This window comes from Lissotriton vulgaris, chromosome 7 (genome assembly GCF_964263255.1).
Source record: "Lissotriton vulgaris chromosome 7, aLisVul1.2, whole genome shotgun sequence".
NCBI classification, from domain to species: Eukaryota; Metazoa; Chordata; class Amphibia; order Caudata; family Salamandridae; genus Lissotriton; species Lissotriton vulgaris.
Window position 1 is genome coordinate 1,558,429,668 of NC_141695.1, and position 22,319 is coordinate 1,558,451,986.

The 22,319-nt window shown below is 45.1% G+C and overlaps 1 protein-coding gene across 1 annotated transcript in view; it reads left to right on the forward strand.

Moving 5' to 3' along the window:
• ATP9A (ATPase phospholipid transporting 9A) overlaps positions 1-22,319 on the forward strand; it is a 482,075-nt gene that overhangs the window by 195,362 nt on the left and 264,394 nt on the right. Inside the window, exons 12-13 of the mRNA XM_086932451.1 lie at positions 6,661-6,803; positions 11,241-11,353. Of these exons, the coding sequence (XP_086788577.1) occupies positions 6,661-6,803; positions 11,241-11,353 (256 nt within the window). The remainder of the gene's footprint in view (positions 1-6,660; positions 6,804-11,240; positions 11,354-22,319) is intronic.

A 22,319-nucleotide genomic window follows, 5' to 3' on the forward strand; every position in this document is an offset into this window, starting at 1 on the left:
ACTGCCCGAGGTTTCCACTGGCAGTGCAGCTGACACTTTCTGGGTTTTTCGCTCCAGGCTTGCAACTGTGACCCTCAAGCCAAAATGTCAATCCTCAAGTGAATCCTTAAGGGCCAGATGTACGACCATTGGAAATTGCGACTCGCAATTTGCGCTCGATTGCGAGTCACAAATTGAGAGTCGCAATTTTCAATGTACAACAGTATCTGAGACACTGTTTGCGATTCTCTATGGGTTCGCACATTGCATGCCTCATGAATATTAATGAGGCAATCGCAATTTGCGACCCCATTGAGAATGGCTAGCCCTCCCAGGTATGGTGGCCTGCTGGACTCAGCAGACCTCCATGTCTGGGACTGCTTTTAAATAAAGCTGTTCTTTTTTAAATGCAGCCTGTTTTCCTTTTAAAAAAATGAAACGTTCTTGTTTCATTTTTTAAGGGCAGGTATTGGTCCCTGGGACCACTGCCTGCCCCTAAAAAATATTTCCCCCTGTATTTGGGAAGGGGTCCCTTGGGGAACCCTTCCCATTTGCAACTGCATTACCACCCTCTTGAAGAGAACGGTAAATTGGGAGTGTTTTTTTACCGTAATTGCGGGCACAAACCATTCATACATAGGGCAGCGAGTCGTAACTAAGAAGGGAGGCCCTTGGAACTCACAAAATAGTGTTAGTACATGGCCCACAGGGATTTTGCATGCGCGAATGGGTCGCAAACCCGTTTGCGCATGCAAAATCCCATCGTACATCTGGCCCCTAAATGCTCGAGCATGCCCTTAAGTGGCCCAGCATACATCAACAATCGCAGTTGTTTTCACAAACTTTCCAGACACCTCTGCTCATCCGGAATCCTACTTACACTTATCCTGCGCATACGGAAAAACCAGATCCGGTGGTCGAGCCTTCTCCTACATCGCTACTAAAGTGTGGAACTACCTGTCCATACACATAAGAACCTCCTCCTCACTTCTTGAATTCCACAAGAAGCTGAAGGCCTAGCATTTCGAGTTGTCCACTAGGCCCTAGGTTTAGCTAGGTGCACACCTGCTAAGAGCCAGGTTACCCTGGCGGGTGATAGTGCGCTCTATAAATCTGTGTAACATAAGTGAATTAGTCCATAGTGGGATAAATATTTTGTGCCTTTAATGTTTTTAGCAACTTCTAAAGATTTACTGCTCTTGCTACCTCAATTGTGCACCTATAAAACACTGGTTCTGAAGATGTGACTGCTAACTGTACTTATTTTACTCTAGAAAGAACCAACGCCTCATTCTGCCTCATTTGAACCAGTTATCTATTGGATGTACACAGATGTTGGCAGAAGATTATTTACTCTACTCAACTATATTAACTGCTTACAGACACTATAAGTTCGTAGCTTGCAGTTTTACTATCGAAAGAAACAAGGTAGTCTGCCCCATAAGTCAGTAAAAATCAGCATTTAGAGGGCAGCACCCAAGCATGTGTATTAAGTTCTACCAAAGGATGGAATACCACCCTTCTGATTCATCTTCGTAAAGGAGAATAGGATGCTGACAAGTCAGCATTTAAATTGCTAAAAGCAAATAAGTGCCGTGCCCAAAGGTTTTCATAGTAGCAGACCACCAGAGCAGATGAATGCCGGGGATGATGAATAGCAAGGCTGCCCAGTTTTGATCCTACCTCATGCCTCTTTCTCATACCACTCTCACTTCCAGTTTCTTTATCTCGTTCTTGCAGTTTTTTAGGGCTCGGCCTACGTCACCACTTCATCAGAAGTGGGGCGGAGCTCCGAGCCGTCTTGTTACTGGGCTCAGAATAGTGAAGTAAAAATTCCTCACTGCGCGAGATTTTTCCGTAGTTTATTTTGGCATCTGCATGCTAATTGGTCCTCGCAGTGCTGTGTTTCTAGTAGCCTTCACGCAATAGGCCATATGGATTTCAGTTTGTGCACTTCCTGCATATTCTGTGCGGTTACGCGCAGGGGAGTGCAATAAATTGTCAATTACGAGCTGTCAGGGTACTGCAGTAATCGAACCCAGATGTTCGGGGCGCGTTCACCAGTCTGCAGTGAGTTTGGTGGGCGCGCGTTCGTCTGCATCCTTTCATGTGTAAGTGTTGGCCTTTGAAGAGCTGGCTTGGTCGTGCACCGACAATGAGACACAGTCTTCATTACCCCACAAAGTATGTAAGTGCGTTTGTATTGGAGACAGTAACGAAACTGAATTCTTTTCACTGGCTTATGAACAGTCCCACATTTTGCCGCATTCTCCTCATCTCATCAAAGGGGCTCATGTCTTGTTCAGCAACAAAACCAAACCTCCGAGAACAGGAATGTGTTTCTGCATGGAGGGTCCGAGCAGCCGGGTTGCAACAGTTGTGCTTGTGTGTCTAACCTTGGGCCTCATGACAAGTAGGTTGATTTTAGGTGCAGGAATACACAGGCACTGCTCACACGCACAGACACTGTTGACACACACGGACACTGCTCACACACACAGGCACTTCTCACACACAAAGGCACTTCTCACACACAAAGGCACTTCTCACACACAGGCACTGTTCACACACAGACACTGCTCACACACAGACACTGCTCACGCACACAGACACCGGCAATGCACGCACACATTGGCACTGTTCACACACACAGGCAGTACATACACACACAGGCTGCTCACACACACTGGCACTGCGCGCACACATAGGCACTGTTCACACACACACAGGCACTACATACACACACCGGCACTCCGCACACACACAGGCGCACTGATCACACACAGGCACTGTTCACACACACATGCACTACAGACACACACAGGCTGCTCACACACACCGGCACTGCACGCACACATAGGCACTGTTCACACACACAGGCAGTACATACACACACAGGCTGCTCACACACACCGGCACTGCACGCACACATAGGCACTGTTCACACACACACAGGCACTACATACACACACCGGCACTGCGCACACACACAGGCGCACTGATCACACACAGGCACTGTTCACACACAGGCACTGTCCACACAAAGGCACTGTCCACACAAAGGCACTGTCCACACACAGGCACTGTTCACACACAGGCACTGTTCACACACAGGCACTGTTCACACTCAGGCACTGCTCACACACACAGACACTGCTCACACACAGACACTGCTCACACACACAGACACTGCTCACACACACAGACACTGCTCACACACACAGACACTGCTCACACACACAGACACTGTTCACACACACAGACACTGTTCACACACACAGACACTGTTCACACACACAGGCTGCTCACACACACCGGCACTGTGCGCACACATAGGCACTGGTCACAGTGACTGCAGTGTGTGAGTGTGCAGGGTAAACAGTGTGAGTGTGCAGGGTGAACAGTGTGTAGTGAGTGCAGAGTGAGTGCGAGAGTTACTGTGAGTGCAGAGTAAGTGCGAGAGTGACAGTGAGTGCAGAGTGAGTGCAAGAGTGACAGTGAGTGCAGAATGAGTGCAAGAGTGACAGTGAGTGCAGAGTGAGTACGAGAGTGACAGTGAGTGCAGAGTGAGTACGAGAGTGACAGTGAGTGCAGTGTGAGTGCGAGAGTGACAGTGAGTGCAGAGTGAGTGCAAGAGTGACAGTGAGGATGCAGAGTGACAGTGAGTGCAGAGTGCGAGAACGACAGTGAGTGGAGAGTGAGTGCAAGAGTGACAGTGAGTGCAGAGTGCGAGAACGACAGTGAGTGGAGAGTGAGTGCAAGAGTGACAGTCAGTGCAGAGTGAGTGCGAGTGACAGTGAGTGCAAAGTGAGTGCGAGTGACAGTGAGTGCAGAGTGAGTGCGAGCGACAGTGAGTGCAGAGTGAGTGCAGAGTGACAGTGAGTGCAGAGTGAGTGTAAAGTGACAGTGAGTGCAGAGTGACAGTGAGTGCAGAGTGAGCGCAGAGTGACAGTGACTGTAGAGTGAGTGCAGAGTGACAGTGAGTGCAGAATGAGTGCAGAGACAGTGAGTGCAAAGTGAGTGCAGAGTGACAGTGAGTGCAGAGTGAGTGCGAGAGTGACAGTGAGTGCAGAGTGAGTGCAGAGTGACAGTGAGTGCAGAGTGAGTGCAGAGTGACAGTGAGTGCAGAGTGAGTGCAGAGTGACAGTGAGTGCAGAGTGAGTGCAGAGTGACAGTGAGTGCAGAGTGACAGTGAGTGCAGAATGAGTGCAGAGTTAGTGAGTGCAGAGTGAGTGTGTGCAGAGTGAGTGTGAGAGCAACAGTGAGTGCAGAGTGAGTGTGAGAGCAACACTGAGTGCAGAGTGAGTGCGAGAGTGACAGTGAGTGCAGAATGACAGTGAGTGCAGAATGACAGTGAGTGCAGAGTGACAGTGAGTGCAGAGTGAGTGCAGAGTGACAGTGAGTGCAGACTGAGTGCAGAGTGACAGTGAGTGCAGAGTGACAGTGAGTGCAGAGTGAGTGCAAGTGACAGGGAGTGCAGAGTGACAGTGAATGCAGAGTGAGTGCAGAGTGACAGTGAGTGCAGACTGAGTGCAGAGTGACAGTGAGTGCAGAGTGACAGTGAGTGCAGAGTGACAGTGAGTGCAGAGTGACAGTGAGTGCAGAGTGACAGTGAGTGCAGAGTGACAGTGAGTGCAGAGTGAGTGCAGAGTGACAGTGAGTGCAGAGTGAGTGCAGAGACAGTGAGTGCAGAGTGAGTGCGAGAGTGACAGTGAGTGAAAAGTGAGTGCAGAGTGATAGTGAGTGCAGAGTGAGTGCAGAGTGACAGTGAGTGCAAGAATGACAGTGAGTGCAGAGTGAGTGTAGAGTGACAGTGAGTGCAGAGTGAGTGTAGAGTGACAGTGAGTGCAGAGTGAGTGTAAAGTGACAGTGAGTGCAGAGTGACTGCAGAGACAGTGTGTAAGGGTGCAGGGTGCTCATTGTGTGAGTGTGCAGGATAAACAGTGTGTGACTATGCAGGGTGACATTGGGAGTGTGCGGGTGAGCAGTCTGTGAATGTGTAGGGGCAGTGTGTGAGTGTGCAGAAAACACCACACACACATACACCACACACACATACCACACACACACCATACACACACCACACACACATACACCACACACATACACCGCACACACATAACACACACACAAACCACACACACCTCACTCTCTTAACACCACACACTCGTCACCACTCACCACAACACACTCACCACCACAGACTCACCCCCACAGACTCACCCCCACAGACTCACCACCACACACTCACCACAACACACACAACAACACCCCCCCAGCCGTCAATGAATGCTTTCACCAGGCACAAACACCAACAACCATCAATGTAAGCTTTCACCAAAAACAAACATGACCATGCATTAGTGCCGCTAAACACCCACGCACACAACAAACAATGTCAGTGCAACTTTCACCAAACACACACACACACCAACAGCTGACAGTGCACCAGCCACTCTTTCAATTGGCACAATCATCAGCAGCTGTCGGTGCACCCTTTCACCAACCACACGCATTACCATCCAGCTCTGTACGCTTGACAGCCACACTCAGTAACACCTCTTACTGCACACTACCACCAGTCATAAACACCTCAAGCCACCACTACACGCTTCCACCAAACACACACACCAACAGCCATCACTGCACAATTCCTACAGGCACACACATCCAGCACCCATCAATGCACACACCAATTGATAACGCATCCACCAATTAATATTGTACCTATCGCACTATGTTGCACTTTACCTTTTAAAGATAATGCGTTAAAGTGCAGCATGCCACCATTGATAACATTCCAATCCAACACACATATCTCCAACACACACCAAATGCTTCCACTCCAAAACACATGCCTAAAACACATTGCCATTTACAATGCCATTATCTCTAACTCAAACAAACCCGAGCCCTAATGCATTCTTAATGCTTGTTTTCCTCTCTTGCCAGTGACCTATGTCTCATAATTCTTGCTACATAGAAGCGATGTACTTTCACTTTCATAGTCTGTTTATATATCTCAATATCTGACCTTTCATGTCCCAAGAGAGTTATCCTTACCCCCTTGTTCTTTTTATTATTTAATTTCATCCCCTGGTCACACTAAAGAGGTCTTTTGGATTTATCATCTCTTTGTGGGGAAATTATACGCAAAAGCGGGCTAGATTGAAGAGAGACAATAGCTGACAAAATAGCTCTTCCCTCTGCAAAAGGAGACTGTGATAGTTTAGATGAACAAGAACTGACAGAAATTAAATGGTGGTAAAATAAAATAGCTGTCTTTAACAATAGAAACAGTCTTTAATATCTAATGTGGTCCTCAATACTAGGTTTGATTTTACAGATTTACAATATTAAAAAGTCTTGGCTTTTGATTTCATTCAAACCTTTCACATTTTTCAAGGGTATTTGCGTCATGACATATGCACGCCTATGTTTATTGTCACATAATCTTGCGTATGAATATGCAGCTCAGTTATCCACAACTTTAAATTCTGGGAGATCTACTAAACCTGGTTTACATATGAATGTTGCGAAAGATATTTTTTTCTCTCTCTTTCTATCCCATGTTATGAGCTATATGATACAAGAATGTCAAGCAAAGTATAACCTTATTCTCAAGTGCATTATTTTATTTGGTCACCACTTGCAATAATTAACTATTCTTTTTTCGTGCAGTTTGCGTGTGAACCTGGATATGGGTAAAATAGTGTACAGTTGGATGATCCGCAAGGATTCCAAGATTCCTGGCACCGTGGTTCGAGCAAGCACTATTCCCGAACAGCTCGGCCGAATTTCATATTTACTAACGGACAAAACAGGTGCGCCATGTTTTAGACATAAAAATAATTTTCAGAGACCACTGTGGAAAATAGCAATTTTTTGTTGGGGCCAAATGATAATTGACAATAAATAGGTTTCCTATTCGGCACTGTTTCACGGAAACATAGGAGCTACATATTTGTTTTGCCTATGGTTGAGAAGAGTGTACATTTATTCCATCTTAGAATACAATGGACTGTTTGTGATTAAATCAGGTTTTTGTCGACTGCTTGTATTAAAAGATCACATAAACGCCTGCAGTTACATGTAGTGCTTCAGCAAGGCCCACCAGCAAAGGTAAAGCCCGGAATGATGTGTGATTTATTTTGTTTTAAATTATATATGATGGTTTTGAGGAATCTAACAATAAAATGCCATCAGTAGGTTATCTATGCAGGAATAATAAACAATTTGGTGGTTCTTAATACTGGTTCATATATTCTAATCTAGACTGTGGTCCTTATTTAGAGTTTTGGGGACATCCACCAAGCTGCCACTTTTGGATGGCAGCCCTATACACTTCGAACTCTATATAAAGCAGTTGAGCTGTTATAGTTGATTTATTGCATTCATAGTAGGGCTCCTGTATTCCATTGTTTACATCCGAAAATGTGCCTGCATGTTCGTCCTACGCCTGGTGATGCTAGGAAATGCCTTTGTTTTAGTCATGAAGATAAGAGTAACTAATTATTTTACATCCAGGTTGTAATATGCTAACCATGGATAGATACAATGTTGGTTGACGAATCTTGGACACTGAATACATACTGTATGAAACCATTTTAGCTAGAACATAAACTGTGCACAGTGATGGGACTAGCACTGAAAGCCACTTTGGGGAGAAAATGTACAATAAAGTCCATAGAAATATTGATTTGCTACTGAGTGGGTTGTTGTAGATGACTTTAGATGTGAATGGTCTTGGCTGAATTACAGCAGAACAAGAGAGATGCAGTTATTAAATCTCAAGAATAAAATGGTGTTGCCCAAAAATTCTTTTTGACTAGTTTGTGTCTAGATGAAGTAGTCTCTACCCAGCAGGGAAAAAATCGGCGGAAAGCAGCAAAACACATTGGCAGTGGAAAGACACGAGCAATATGTTAGGAAGAATAACAAGTCCACTGTGTGAGTGAAATGTATCATTGTAGATGGGTAACAATGAACAACAGGGATGTTTTTCACTGAGGAGTTCTGAGTGCCATCAAATAGACAGCGTGACTGAGCAAAGCTCACGTTGTCTATGATGTCACTCAGGCCCCAGAGGTGAAAAACATCGCCGTAATCAACTTTTTACCCATCTATAATTTTATGCTATTCATGGCCCCCAAAATTAACTGCCCCGGCTTTTAACAACTACGAAGGGGCGGAGGAGTAATACAGAGCCATACATAACATAGAATCTCCTCGCTGACACAAATGTAAAAAAGAATACCTTAGTGGCTATCCTTATCCAACCCCCACTACCTTTCCTGCCTCCTTTTCCCCCTCCTGCAGCTGTGCTTTAAGCTTTCTGTCGAAGTATCCAAGTAGCGCAGCCCTCAGCCCTGTTAGCCTGGCCTGGAAGGCGTAGCTATGTAGCAACAATGTGTAATGAGTTTTATTTTCAACTGTTGCTACATCATAGCAGTGAATGATCAGATTTAGAATCTGGGGTAAATGGCACAGGCTCCCAATGGAAGCCATGCATAACACAGTAAGCCATGTCTATTGCGCATAGAAGAAGAGATCGTTGAGACCTTCATTTAGCTTAACAAAGCATTTTGAATCAATGTAGGCAGAAAGGCAGTTTGGGGAATAAAATCATCATTATAGGAAGAGGCTTGGAATGTCCTTTCTAGGGTTTGACATGAACAAGATCTGGCGCAGGATTGCAAGAATGGGATACAGGGTCTTTGAGTGGGTGCAGACCTGCCACATCACATGGTGCTACTGCGAAGCACATGATATTGGCCCTCTTCACACAGTCTAATGGAGAAGAGTCGTTATCACGTAGTGTACACAAAGTGAGCTTGAAACCTATGCACAGAGCAGGCTTCCAACATGTGTTTGTAGGCCGCGTTAGCCGATGCCCATCAGGGCTTTCACAATCTTATCAAAAAGTCAGCAAAAACCTAAACCTGTATTTTGTATTTGGAGGAGAGTCAACTCTGCCATTGCTATGCTCTAATCTCGTCCTCCTTTGTTGTCAGTTGATGATGCTCTCAATACCCTCCAACTTCTCCAGATCCAGCCCCTCCAAGGCCCATCCCTCTCACTCATAAAATATTTAGAAGTTCGCAGATTTGTGGGTAGATAAACATAATTGTGAGAAGTAGTCAACCCAGCATGCTTGTATTCAGAGTCGCTGCTTGTTGGTAGGTTTTGCATGTTGTACTAGTCAGTTTCATCACTTTGCAGCTTGCACCTAACAAATTGTGCATCTGATTAAAGGACATCATCCCAGTGGTCAGCATTTCATCTCATCCATGGCATACATTATTTTGCATATGGAGATATTTCTAGAAATAAAGTTAGACTGTTCATCACCATCTTTTTCCTTCTATTAAAGTGAACCCGCTCTTAAGGCATGGTCAGGGACGTCGCCTCGACTATGTGTGGAAGACAAATATTGGGTTGTTGTAAAAGTGGTGCCTTTGTGAATTGTCGTGAGATTCTGAAAAGAGTAGTAAGCTTAAGAGGGTTCATCTAAATGCCGACCCCGTTTAATAGTTGAATGTTGAGATCAATAAAGAAAGAATAATTCTGGATTAATTTGCAATAAATGTTAAAGAATACCGGACACTGTTTCTTTCTTTTTTGGATCATGCACTTGCCTGTCCAAAAATGTGTGCATCTTTCCTTTTTTCATAGAAATTCCAGCTGCAGAAATTATGCAACTAAGATAGTTGATTGAATTCTGATGTAACAGACATTGTAGTGAGGGCTGGGCCTTGTTGCGCATATTGTTATGTTAGCATAGGCTTATTAGAAGTTTAAACGCCATTTTTCCTTTTGCTGCTTTTGCATACAACACTGCATATAACTGTTGTTGTAAGTTAGGCTGCGTGAATTACTTCACATGAGAAAGGCTTGTTTTCGGCATCCCTAGACTTACAACACGACCCTAGTCTGCACACTGAGTGCTAAAGCCTCCAAGGTTATCATAACAAGGTAGCTGTTGTTCGAGCTGATCGGCTCACGTTTTAGACATAACATACATGCAGCTGCAAGCCAACGGAGATTCTGGCACCTTTAATATTGCACTGTAGGCATGATTTCAGGCACTTGGAAGAATTCTGTTTCCAGAGAGAAAGCGCTTTTGCAGATCCTGATGTGATTTACTCCTGCTGATCTTAGAGGTATGGGGTCCCCCCACAAGCCTAAGAGACCTCTATATTTTATACAACATAGTTCCTAGCTAGGGAGGGTGATATACTTGGCACTATAAGACTTGTTTTCACCATCATTGTAATATGATTTCTCCTTTTGTGTTTTATGGAATTGTAACAATGGTGATCATTTTATTTCTAATCATATGTCTGCTGGTGTTAGCAAAGATACTGAATCTTGGAGCACGTTGTTAAAATAAATATTTTAACTTTTCCTGTGTCTCTTTTTTACTCCTGTTGTGGACTGGTATGAGAGTATAACAAAAGAGTGTTCTTGCTTCCCACCATTCCTGTGTATAACCTAAGTCACATGTTCTGGGTTGTCTAATCATTGGTTCCTTTGATATAGGATGAAGAGCTATTGTGACACTGATGCTAGTCGGTTAGGGTTTCTAGGTATTTAGGTGAGTTTTTTGGTCCACCACAATTCACTGAGGTCCTGGGTCTCTGTGCACAGTTCTGTGTATGAGCAGAATCCCTGCAACAACATTTCTTGGTGTTTTGTTAATTAGCTGATGTTCGCATAACATAGTAAGTGTTTACTAATAGGCAAGTCAAGTTGTATTTAAATAGTAAATACATGTATCATCCAGAGTGCCAAAGAAGGTAGCCCAGTTCTTAATTCTTAGAAATTATGTAATTGAATAAGAACATCTAGTGCTGATTACACAAACAGCCTATGTGCAGGTAGTTTCCATCAATGTGCTATTTTGCACTGTCTTGTTAGGAAGAGTTATTCTGTTGCACACCTTTTCGACTTGGTCAGTACTGTTTTAGTCAGTAAGATGGGTCAGTGATGTAAATGCTTGCTCTTGACATTTGTTAGGCCTTACAAGTTAGGAGTTTGAGTCTTAGCAAGTTTTACTGAACCAAACTTCTAAGGTTGGTAATTGTGTATTATTACATTGGGTAATATCAACACGAAGACCTACACGTTATAGAGTTAGTATATATTTATTCATGCAGACAAAATTACACCCACAAATGGGTTTCTTTTTTGCTATGGTAGTTTTAAAGAATTCTTTCCAAGTAGTATATAACCATCTTATTATGTAACCTTATTTTCAGGTACACTCACACAAAATGAGATGGTTTTCAAACGCCTTCACCTTGGAACGGTAGCCTACGGACTGGACTCAATGGATGAAGTGCAGAGTCATATATTTAGCGTATATACTCAGGTAAGAAGTTCCACTGCAACAGCACATAGTTCGCTTTTCTAGCATTATTTTAGTATAATTTGATTAGGTCAGGTGATCTAATCTTTGATGCCAAATATGTATTTTTGGTGTCCGGTGGGAAGTAACAAGTACGAACGTGAAAGAGGAATTAAAATTGCATTACATCCTTAACTGGTGGGATCTCTGGAATTCTAGAATGTGACCACCACATACCTCAGCTGTAATTTGTTCCTGTAAATGTTATGTTTTTCGACTACTGAATAGCTGGCCATATAATATGAAGACTCGGTCAATATACGTTTGTTTTCTTTCAGTGAATACCATGGCTTCCATATTAACATGCTATGATAGATTAATTCTGAATACAAACAAACCTTAGGAAACCTCTTCTGGATCGTTTTTCTCAGCAAAACTATTTCCAAGTGAATGACACTTCCAAGATGGCGAATCTATCTGTTGAATATCCTTCATGTAGAATAATGCCCTGTAGTCTAGTTTTTCTAGGAACATGTAGAACACCTGTTTGCATTTAATCGATGGAACTCTTCTACGCCTTTTTTAATCTTCCCTGCCTATCCTCCCTATCTATTCTCTCTGTGTCTATAGTAAGAAAGAAACTCTCTCCTCTCCTTACCTTCAGTGGTTACTCACCCTTCTTTCAGTATCATTTTCCTTGCCCTGTGACTCTAGCACCATACCCGACCTATACCTTAATGTGAATATGTTGCCTTCATCCTAGAAAGTCTGACCCCACCTATACACCTGTCCCACCCTACTGATACCCTAGTGCATCAACCCTGCCTATATCCTAGAACATTCTTGGCAACACCATAGCACCCCTACCCATACCTATTCTTTATAATCTGCCCCGCTATACGCTAAACTAGTAGTAGAGTGTGGCTCACTGGTTAGAGGCGGCAGACCTGAGAGCAGAGGACGGCCCGGGACCAGGGTTTGATTCCCGGCGCGGCAGGTTTCTGGACCAGGGTCAGCGGACTCGATAATTCTCTCGCCTCGATGCCCACTCTGATCAGCGATCACACTCGGCAACTCTGGGCATTAGCTTGACTCATCTTCACTAACGGCCCCACCAGACCGCCGGGGATGCCTGGTCTCACCCTAGAGATACCCATTAAGGGACCATGTCTCAGGGAAGCCAGGAAGGGTTTCGCAGCGGTCGAAGCGCCTTGGGACCCTACGGGTAAGTAGTGCGCTATATAAATGCCAATACAATACAATACCTATACATTGGCAACTCTTCTCCTTTGTACGCCTGTTCCTACCCCGTATTGCCTTCAACCGTAGCTCCTCACACCTATCCCTGTAATGCATTTCTTATAGAGACTTCTAGCTGCAGATTCCATGCCTTTTCATTATCACCCAGGTTTCAAAATGGATCCAGAAACTTTTCAGCGGTACCTCAACGCTGTCAGGTGGCACTGTGTGGCTCAACACAGATGCCGTTACACTTTGGAAATGACATGCAAAGCTCATATATACCTAAATCCTTACACCCCCCTCCCTCCAGTCTTCATTACTCCTATAGCTACTTTTTCAACTTTCTTTTCCTGGGCTATTTGCTTTTCCCTTTTACTGGTGTTGCATTTGCGCAGTTTGTTGGAAAATAAAGGTTTTCTGCATTTTGTGTATGTGAGGTAGGGGAGGTAGCATCATGATTCACTTAAGGCTTTGCCTTTCCTGAATCATGGCCGCTCGCCACACAAGTCAGTGGTAATGCACAGATAATTACACTCTGTACATCTGTATACGTACTGCATATTACATGTTTTAGTCATTTTATTACTCGAAACGCAGTGATAAACAAAATCCTACATTTCACAGGACCTTGTGAAATATGGAAAACATTTCAAGGGCCCTTGCGGAATGTGAGTTTCATCACCATACTGATAGTCACGAATCTACTTCAACAATTGTGCCCTTCTACAGGTGACTTTTTACAAACCGAGCAACAAGTATTTTTCTGAAATTAATCATTCTTTGTTCAAGTTCTGTTTATTGAATTATCTGAAGAATATTGCAGTTTAAATGCAATTCCAAAGAGGAAGCCCTTCAGTAGACAGTTGCATTGTGTTAGTAGTACATACAAAAGTTATGCTAAAGCGTCTGCACTATTGCCCGAGTCGTCTGCAAAGACGGGAGTCTAAAGAATAGAAATCACTCCGATGAGGAGGCGTAGTAGAGTCTGAGCGAAGGCCTACATAATGTAGGCTCTTGATGATGCGTGTCTATGTGACGGGCAAGATGGACAGATTAACAATAACTGGGAGTAGGGAAAGAGGCGACAGGGGGATCTGGGAGATCCCCAGTTGATCTCTCATGTGTACAAAGTCATGCATAATGAAGCGGGAAGGAAGTGTTGCTTAAAAGGAGAGTGAGTGTTAGTGAGTCTCAAAAAAGGGGAACAAAGGGGTGGGGTTGTACCCTACACTATTTTGTCAATTAGGTAAAGAGCACCCAATCTGGAAGACTGGAAGCACAGATATTCCAAGTGGATACTTGATAAGGGGTGTCCAGCGGCGTAGGAATTTCTTGTCTGTGAAAGACCTCTTGTGCGTCATCTGATCCATGGCAATAGTATGCTCACTATGCCACTGGAGTCAAGCTATCCTGGCTGATGACGGCTGATAGCTAGAAACTGGTCCTAGGATGCTTGATTCTGGTCTAGGGAAGACATGGCTTGGCAGTTCGGGCTGGACTGTTCCCATGAGGCACAGGGTCAAGACTGATTTGCATATGGCCATGTCTGAACTGGGGTGGCGTGGTGAGCAAAATAACGATGGATTAAACCCAGGTCTGTGACTTGGGGTGAATGTTTTGCCAATGTTCAACACTCTGTCCATCACCATGTGTGTTTTGCCATGGCAATGGTCTGCTAGAGTTGTGTGAACCAGAATGCTGCTGAGGGGTCGAAGCGTGATCACCAGGCCCGGGCTATAATCTGTTTGGCCGCGCAGTCATGTGGCGCACCAGATACCAGTCTGCATGGGTCATGGTGGGCAATGATGTGTGGTGGATGCCCAGGATACTACCATGGTAATCTTCTGGTTTGGGGTATCCCAAAGTGCCCTTAATATGACTTTAAAAAGCTTTTTAAGGAGGGTTATGCCCACCATATGTGATGGAAGTTGCCCACTGGTGCACTACAGCGCAAGCGTGAAGCAGAGGTGGCAGGAAACCTGGTGTAGAGACAGGCTGGGGTATAAAACTATTCATTCTGAACTACGTAATTGGGTATTTTGTTTCAACTTTTTTCCTACAAACAGACTTGTAGTATAGTCTAGTTTTAAACTTAGAGTTTTTGATAAACATGTTCCTGATTAGAAAAAATATATTTGAACTAAGTGCTCAAAATGAGCATGTAATATAAAATCTAGCTGGTGAGCAGTGTATAATGTTCCTATCTTGCCATTTTGTATTTCTTGCACTATTTACCAGTCTATCGACCTTTTGGCCATGCGGTTCACAGTGTCACCAGAACATAGGTCAGTTAGACAGTATGTGAACTTTCTATTGATTATTATATCTATGTAGAGGATAAATAATCGGTAACTATGTAATATTGCCCAAATTTCCTTCAAGGGACCCTGCTGATAACATAAACCTTAACGTCGAGGGCTGAGTTGCTTGTAAATGGCGCCTGACTACCCAAATGAACCACATTATACATGTTACTGTTAGGTGTTTTTTAAATTGTTTGTTTATTTTGAGGTAGAGAACTTGTAAAGGTGTTTTTCCATCAGAAAAATGTTTATTGAAAATACAGACGACTACGAGGGAAAATTAATTATTTATTTAATCTTTCCTCATCATCATCCGTCGAAATCCCACCCCCACCCGGCCCCTCGGCTTTTACCTGCACCGGCTGGGAATGAATACTAGGGAAAAGCAAAATTAGAATAATCATGGCACATGCTAGAATTTTACCAATTTGTGGTATTCTTCCCTCTAGTGGACAAACACTAATTTACTGCTGCATCAGTTTTATCTTTCAAAACTCTTCAAACTGGATTGACAGAATTTCCCTAAAACTTCTGTTGCAGCTTCAAAAATAACAAGCATTTACAATGCAATGGTGTCGGCATTATTAAAGGTAGAGCTATTGGCATTGTGCATGACTTTTTTTTTTTACATCTTAAATAATGGCATTGTCATTTACAATGCCAATAGGTTAATCGCTCGCAAATGCATGACCTATTGCATTTACACCCACAGAGCCACACACGAAAAGCCACCCACCCACACACACATACAGGGCCACCCACACAGAGCCCCACCAACACACAGAGCCCCAACACACACACACAGCCCCCCCCACACACACACAGAGCCCCCCCCCCACACACACACAGAGCCCCCCCCCCCACACACAGAGCCCCCCCCCCACACACACACACACAGAGCCCCCCCCCCACACACACACACAGAGCCTCCCCCACACACACAGAGCCCCTACACACACACACAGCCCCCCCCACAAACACACAGAGCCCCCCCACACACACAGAGCCCCCCCCACACACAGAGCCCCCCACACACACAGAGCCCCCCACACACACACACAGAGCCTCCCCCACACACACAGAGCCTCCCCCACACACACAGAGCCCCCCCACACACACAGAGCCTCCCCCCCACACACACACAGCCTCCCCCACACACACACACAGAGCCTCCCCCCACACACACACAACCCCCCCCCCACACACAGAGCCCCCCCACACACAGAGCCCCCCCACACACAGAGCCCCCCCCACACACAGAGCCCCCCACACACAGAGCCCCCCACACACACAGAGCCTCCCCCCCACACACAGAGCCTCCTCCACACACACACACACACACAGAGCCTCCCCCACACACACAGAGCCTCCCCCCCACACACAGAGCCTCCCCCCCACACACACACAGCCTCCCCCACACACACATACAGAGCCCCCCCCACACACACACACAGAGCCCCCCCCCCACACACACAGAGCCCCCCCCACACACACAGCCCCCCCCACACACACAGAGCCCCCCCCCCCCACACACACACACAGAGCCCCCCACACACACACAGCCAGGGGGCAGGGGAGCAAACACAGCCAGTAACTCTTAAATGAGACGTTTGGCGCCTTTCAGACCACCATATTCCCACCACTAACTGCCTTTGAACCCAACATGCTGATGTAGGCAGCACAAACTGAGGTGAAAGGGGTGACTAAAAGTGGGTTGTGGCCTTCTGCCTCACAGCAGGCCAAGCCTCATTTGATGTTAAATACAGGATAGTCGCCTCTTAATGGATTTGACGGTTTCAAAGCGGAAAACTAATGGTAGCTTTTGCATTATTAATACTATGAAGAACTTTTTCAAAGAGACATTTTTAATTTTTAACTTCAGCCCACATAGGTCCTCAGAAAGGGCTCTATATTCAGTGTTGTAGAAAGGTATTACAATGTTTTTAATTTCATTCAGAAGAAAAGAGATCAATATGGAGGCGATCATTGGATCCATAGAAGTCTCACCAACATTTTTTCTTCATCATTACAGTAGCGGTCGGTGGCGGGAGTAGCTGCCGGGCGGTGATGTGGGGAGGGGCATTGTGGGGGGTAGTAATCTATGGATTACGGAGGATTACAGGTAAGTAAACATAAATAAAAATAATTGTATTGGATGCACTACATCCCCAAATGTAATGCAGTGCACACAACGAAAATCGTTTTATTTATTTATGTTTACTTACCTGTAATCCTCCGTAATTCATAGATTACTACACCCCACAATTCCCCTCCCCCTCCCCACATCACCGCCCGGCAGCTACTCCCACTACCGACCGCTACTGCATCATTGAACTTACACTTACACTCTGAGAGTAGACCATTGTATGTTTCAAAAGCCATCATTATCACTACTTTTTAATAACAATGACCTCCTAAATCTTCCTCGCCACATGACTGAGAGCTTCAGCTCCCCAACAGAACAGCACAAAAAAAAACTCTTGGAGTAATGAAGATTAGCAGTAAGTAACCTGGTCATGAGTAACAACAGGCACATGCGGTCAGCAACTAAATGCAGCAAGCATGAAGGTATGCTTCTCTTTGAAAGATCTGCATTCAGGTTGGTAAATCACAGTTTTTCGAGATCAAGGCATTCTGCAACCATGATGAATAGATCTCACGTATAAATAGGCTGTTCGGAATTCGGTTTAAACCGAATGTAAACGATAATACCCTACCGATTGAAAATAAGGTGACCTGGTTTAAACCGAGTGTCACTGTTTTTCTACATATTTCGAGTGTCACTGATTTTTTTTTTACATATTTGTTGCTCCGCTCGGCCACTTGAGGGAGCCAAAGGAGCACAAAAAAGAACTATCCTTGAGGAATGTCCTCCCACTGCTGCGGATTTAAGCCAGCAGGGTCGCGGGACAGCAGAGAGAATCCCACACCCACTCGCGTAGCTAGGGGGGTGCGGTGGGGGCGGTCCGCCCCAGGCGGCACTATTCTGAAGGCGGCGGCCGTCTGAAGTGCGAGCAGCACGTCACGTGACTTCCTGCTGCTGATGCATAATGCGAGGAGGAAGTTTTAGCAGCAATGACCGCGCTTTACACCGCGGAATTCTTTTTAAAAATGTGTTCCTGTGACCGGACCCCCGAGCCAACCCCAAGGATCACAGCGGCCTCGCAGCCCAGGGCACACCAGTGTGCAGCTTTGCTGCTGAACGCCTGAACCTGACATTAATCATGCCCGGGCGGCATGGTTTGCCCCGGGTGTCAGTGGGGCCACGAGAAAGCCTGGCCGTGCAGAATTGCCACTCGCTCGTAGAGTGAGGTAATTCTATCTCTTGATATCATCTAGTCATCTGTTAATGCTAATTATCAGCCATGTAACATGTGTTTTACAATATTTCACAGTAATCCATGTTATGCAAAGTTGAGCGTAGTTAATTTATTTAATCTTAATGCCTTTAGCTCCGACGCCTTCGGGTAAAGTCGCATAAATAAATAAATACACATCTCCGCTGCTCACCGGGTGCAGATTTTCCGACACATTTTAACAGCTCATGAATTTTATAAACACGGCCCTTTGAAACCAAACCATGAAATTGCAATTTAACTTTGTCATCCAACAAAGACATTCATGAGGCTAAAGCTATTTAACACAGGCGCGCATTTCCGCTACAACAAGCACCGTCACCTACTGTTACAGGGCGCTCCAGACTCTTCTGTGACGAAAAGAGAGAAGCATGTCCTTGACTCTGAAAAGAAAACAGTCCTCACAATAACTCGGCACTAGTCTGTAGCTAGCACCAGGGCCGGCGCTAGGCATGGGCAGCATGTAGGGGGCCTCGCACCTTTAAAGACTTTTGTGTTTCGAGGCCCGGGCCCGGGGCCCCCGAGAGTTAAAAGGTTTTCTTTTATTACCCATTTCCCCTGCTGGCCCCTCTCGCAGGGCCTTATCGCTTTAGTTGCATGATGATGGCAGCGATTTGATAGGTACTTAAACTGCCCTTATGTGTGAAGTGCGCCCTGCCCCTGTATGAATGAAAAGCAGGATATCCTGCAGGGCGCACAACAAAGGATAGAATGACGTCCTGTCACTTGAAAACTGCTCACCTACCATGAGGGAAAACTGGGAAAGGAAGCATAGAGGTGAGAACAAAGGGGGAGGGGCAGATAGGTGTGAGTATGACAGTGAGACAAGGGGTGTAGGCAGAGGAGCAGGCACAGCATTAACAAGTGGTTGGAGCAAGGCTCTACATGTCTTAGACCCAGCAATAAATTAGATTGGACATTGAAACGGGCTCCATATCTTTTCCTATATTCATGTACTAACTTGACCTGCAAAGAAACTGGTCTAGTGTCTGCACAGTGAGGTATGACACTTTTGCAGGGTCGGACTGACCTATAGGGCAATCAAATCAGGCTGTGCCCAACGGTCTAATCTGTCAAGTCAGTACGTAGACTGTTTCTTTGGATGTTTACAGGCCCGCTTTATGGTCATTTACTGTTGATTTTCATGATATTTTAAAACAAACATTGCTTCCAGCAAACTCAAATATATGCAGTCTTCCATACCTTACAAAATCGTATATAGCATCTCTTTACAAATTAAAAACTGATATAATTTGCAAATGCAGAAATTTTTCTAGCTGCCTAATTCACTAATGGGGGCCACTTTTATTTCGATGCTGGGGCCTATTTCCTGTCTCAGTCTGACAATGTGTGTTAGGGTAATACATGGCAACAAATTAGTTTAATTCGTTTCACAGCATATTACTCTTGTATGGTGCACACTTTGTATTGAGTTGCATCCAGGTGTTTATAACAGGCTACAATTGAGAGCTTTGTATTTGAGGCCGAATGCAGTATAACTTTTTCATTGTGCCTACCTGGGGATCAAGAATGTGTTCAGAATGCATGATCATTCAATACATGGCCTCTCTGCAGAGAACAAAGAGCAACAATACAGTATTCAAATTACAGGTGTGATTCTGTACAAATGTGTGTGAAGGAGGCACTCATTCATTGGTCAAAAAGTGACAAGGTACAAGTAAAATAATTTGTTGTTGTTACTCATTTATCCGAAACAGCTAACAACCATTAACAAAATCAATACTCCAGGCTGTTTTTATGTCAGTTGTTGTGTTATATTTCTGTTTTTAATCACGGAAAGCCCACAGAGGAAACCAAGTACTGGTCAGATTGAACTCTTTGTGGAATCACAGAAATTTAGAATGCCTGTTTAGGCTGATCGGCCAGGAAATCGCTCTGGGGGTGGGGTAGCGGCCATAATCTCCAAACACTTGAATTCCACCTCTATCCCATCTATCTCCCTCCCGGGTGTTGACAATCTCATCTTCAGCTTAAACACGGAAAGCGGGGCCTTAAACTTTCTCCTTCTCTACCGTCCCCCTCAACCGATGCCAACCTTCGCGGCCACTCTGTCTGACCAGTTGATCAACCTCCTCACTTCCCATCCCAGATTCGCCCTCTTCGGCGACCTCAATTATTGGTGTAACGACATCAATGCCGGGACCCACGCCTTGGAGGTCTTCGAGGCCCTCACTAGTTTGAACCTGTCTCAACAAATTCTTTCGCCCACACATATCAAGGGCCGCATCTTAGATCAAATTTGGACCCAAAACGTCTCTTTTTCCCCTCCCTCCGTCTCACCCTGTACTTGGTCTGGTCTTTCGATGGGGTGTTTTAGTTTATTGCAAGTGTGCTCGATCTTGTGCCACTCTAAGTGTGTTAATATGATCTACAGAGCAAGGGACCTCCTTTCGCTCCACCTCTGGTTCCCCCTCTTTCTTTGGGTGGAGTTGTACAAGGTACATTCTTGAGGCAAATTATTGGGGTCAGCTATCGGAAACAACTGGTTCACAGTGCATTAGATCCATACACAATGGAGTTACAGATGGTCCGGGTCATTCATATTCCTGAGACAGGATTTGACCCAGTGCAAGTGATTGAAGGAATGGAGGCTGGGCAATAAACTTCTCCATTAGTTTTTGACTTGCACCAACATTGCAAGCTAGAAGTCGCCAGCCATCCATGGAAATTGTGTGTCACGCCCTCACCCCGTCTTAATCAGCTGGCCCTCATACAGTGAAAGATGTCTGAAATTGTTCCATCGTTCGTTTTGCAAATTACAATTTGAATTTAGTGTATTGCACATTGGGAATTCATCTGTGCCAAGCTTGCCACTTTTAAACATGCAATTTTTGTTGTTACATCTGGCTTTTACCTGCCTCTGAGGCCTACTTTCTAAAAGATATGAGCTCTTGATGACTGATTCTGCTGATCCAGAGCACCTTTCCCATGTTGTTTGCAGAGAGTGCCTAGTTTCTGCAGTTAAGTAAGGTTATTTACGACTGCAAAGTGTCTTGACCTTGTTCATATACAGCGAGTGCTTAATGCAAAGTCCATACATAAATCAAAAGTATATCGTTTAGGGAAACGTCAAGATTGAATTAAAGACCTATTGGTGTGAGACTGAGTTAGTCGGATATCAGGCTCCTGCCTTGCATGTAACTAACAATTTACCATCCGTCCACATTTTTCAGAATCACTGAAGTGGTCGAGCATTGTCGTTGTTTACCTCACTGGCCATTAAAGAACGTTCTGGCATTGTTTAGTGCAACACAGAGTGCAGGGGGCGAAGACAGACAAGAGAATGGGGAGCCGAGGTGTGAAAGGCCAAAGGGCCAGAGCAACACCAGGCCCCCTGCTGGCTCACGTGGGGGTGGAGGGAGGGGGGAGAGGAGCTATTGTGTTCTGGTGTCTGTCTAACTGCAGCCGCACCTAAGTACTTCGCAGCTCTGTATACGACCATTTTACTTAACAAGGCTATCTTGTTTTTCACCCCTTCTTAGAGTGGGGAGCTTAGTGCCACCGGACAGAGTCAGTTTTGCACAGTTAACACCTTAGCTGCGGGTAAACATCCCTCCCCAGTGCTGCGCTGTCCATTGGAACCAGTGCTGAATGGACGTCCAATGGTCGTGCGCAGCACTGGGGAGGTAGCGCTGCTGACGACCGTTGGCCGTCAGCAGCACTTAAGGGGTTAAAACTTGCAATGATGTAAGAATTTTATTGAAGGTTGTAAAGCACTTCACTCCTTTGCCCGTACACTGGTTGGATGCATCATGTAGGTTGACGGGAGGTAGTAGGCCTAGGGTGACCTGGTTTCAGTGCAATTTGTTAATGGGCGTGAGAACGTCGAGGATGTCATGTATGCCCTTTTTGCAAGAGTCTTGGTGGCCAGAGTTGGCAAATTGTGTACTGTCTGTTTTGGCGTTGCCAGTCTCAAGTGCCAATGTCTTGAGGGCCTTTTCACAAATGAAAGTGTACATGGGAAGGAAAGAGAGAGCGCAAATGACCAAAGATTCACTGAAGAAATATTGTATGGTGTACTACAATAAATTTGACTTGTAAAAGTTTATTTGGACCTCATATACACTG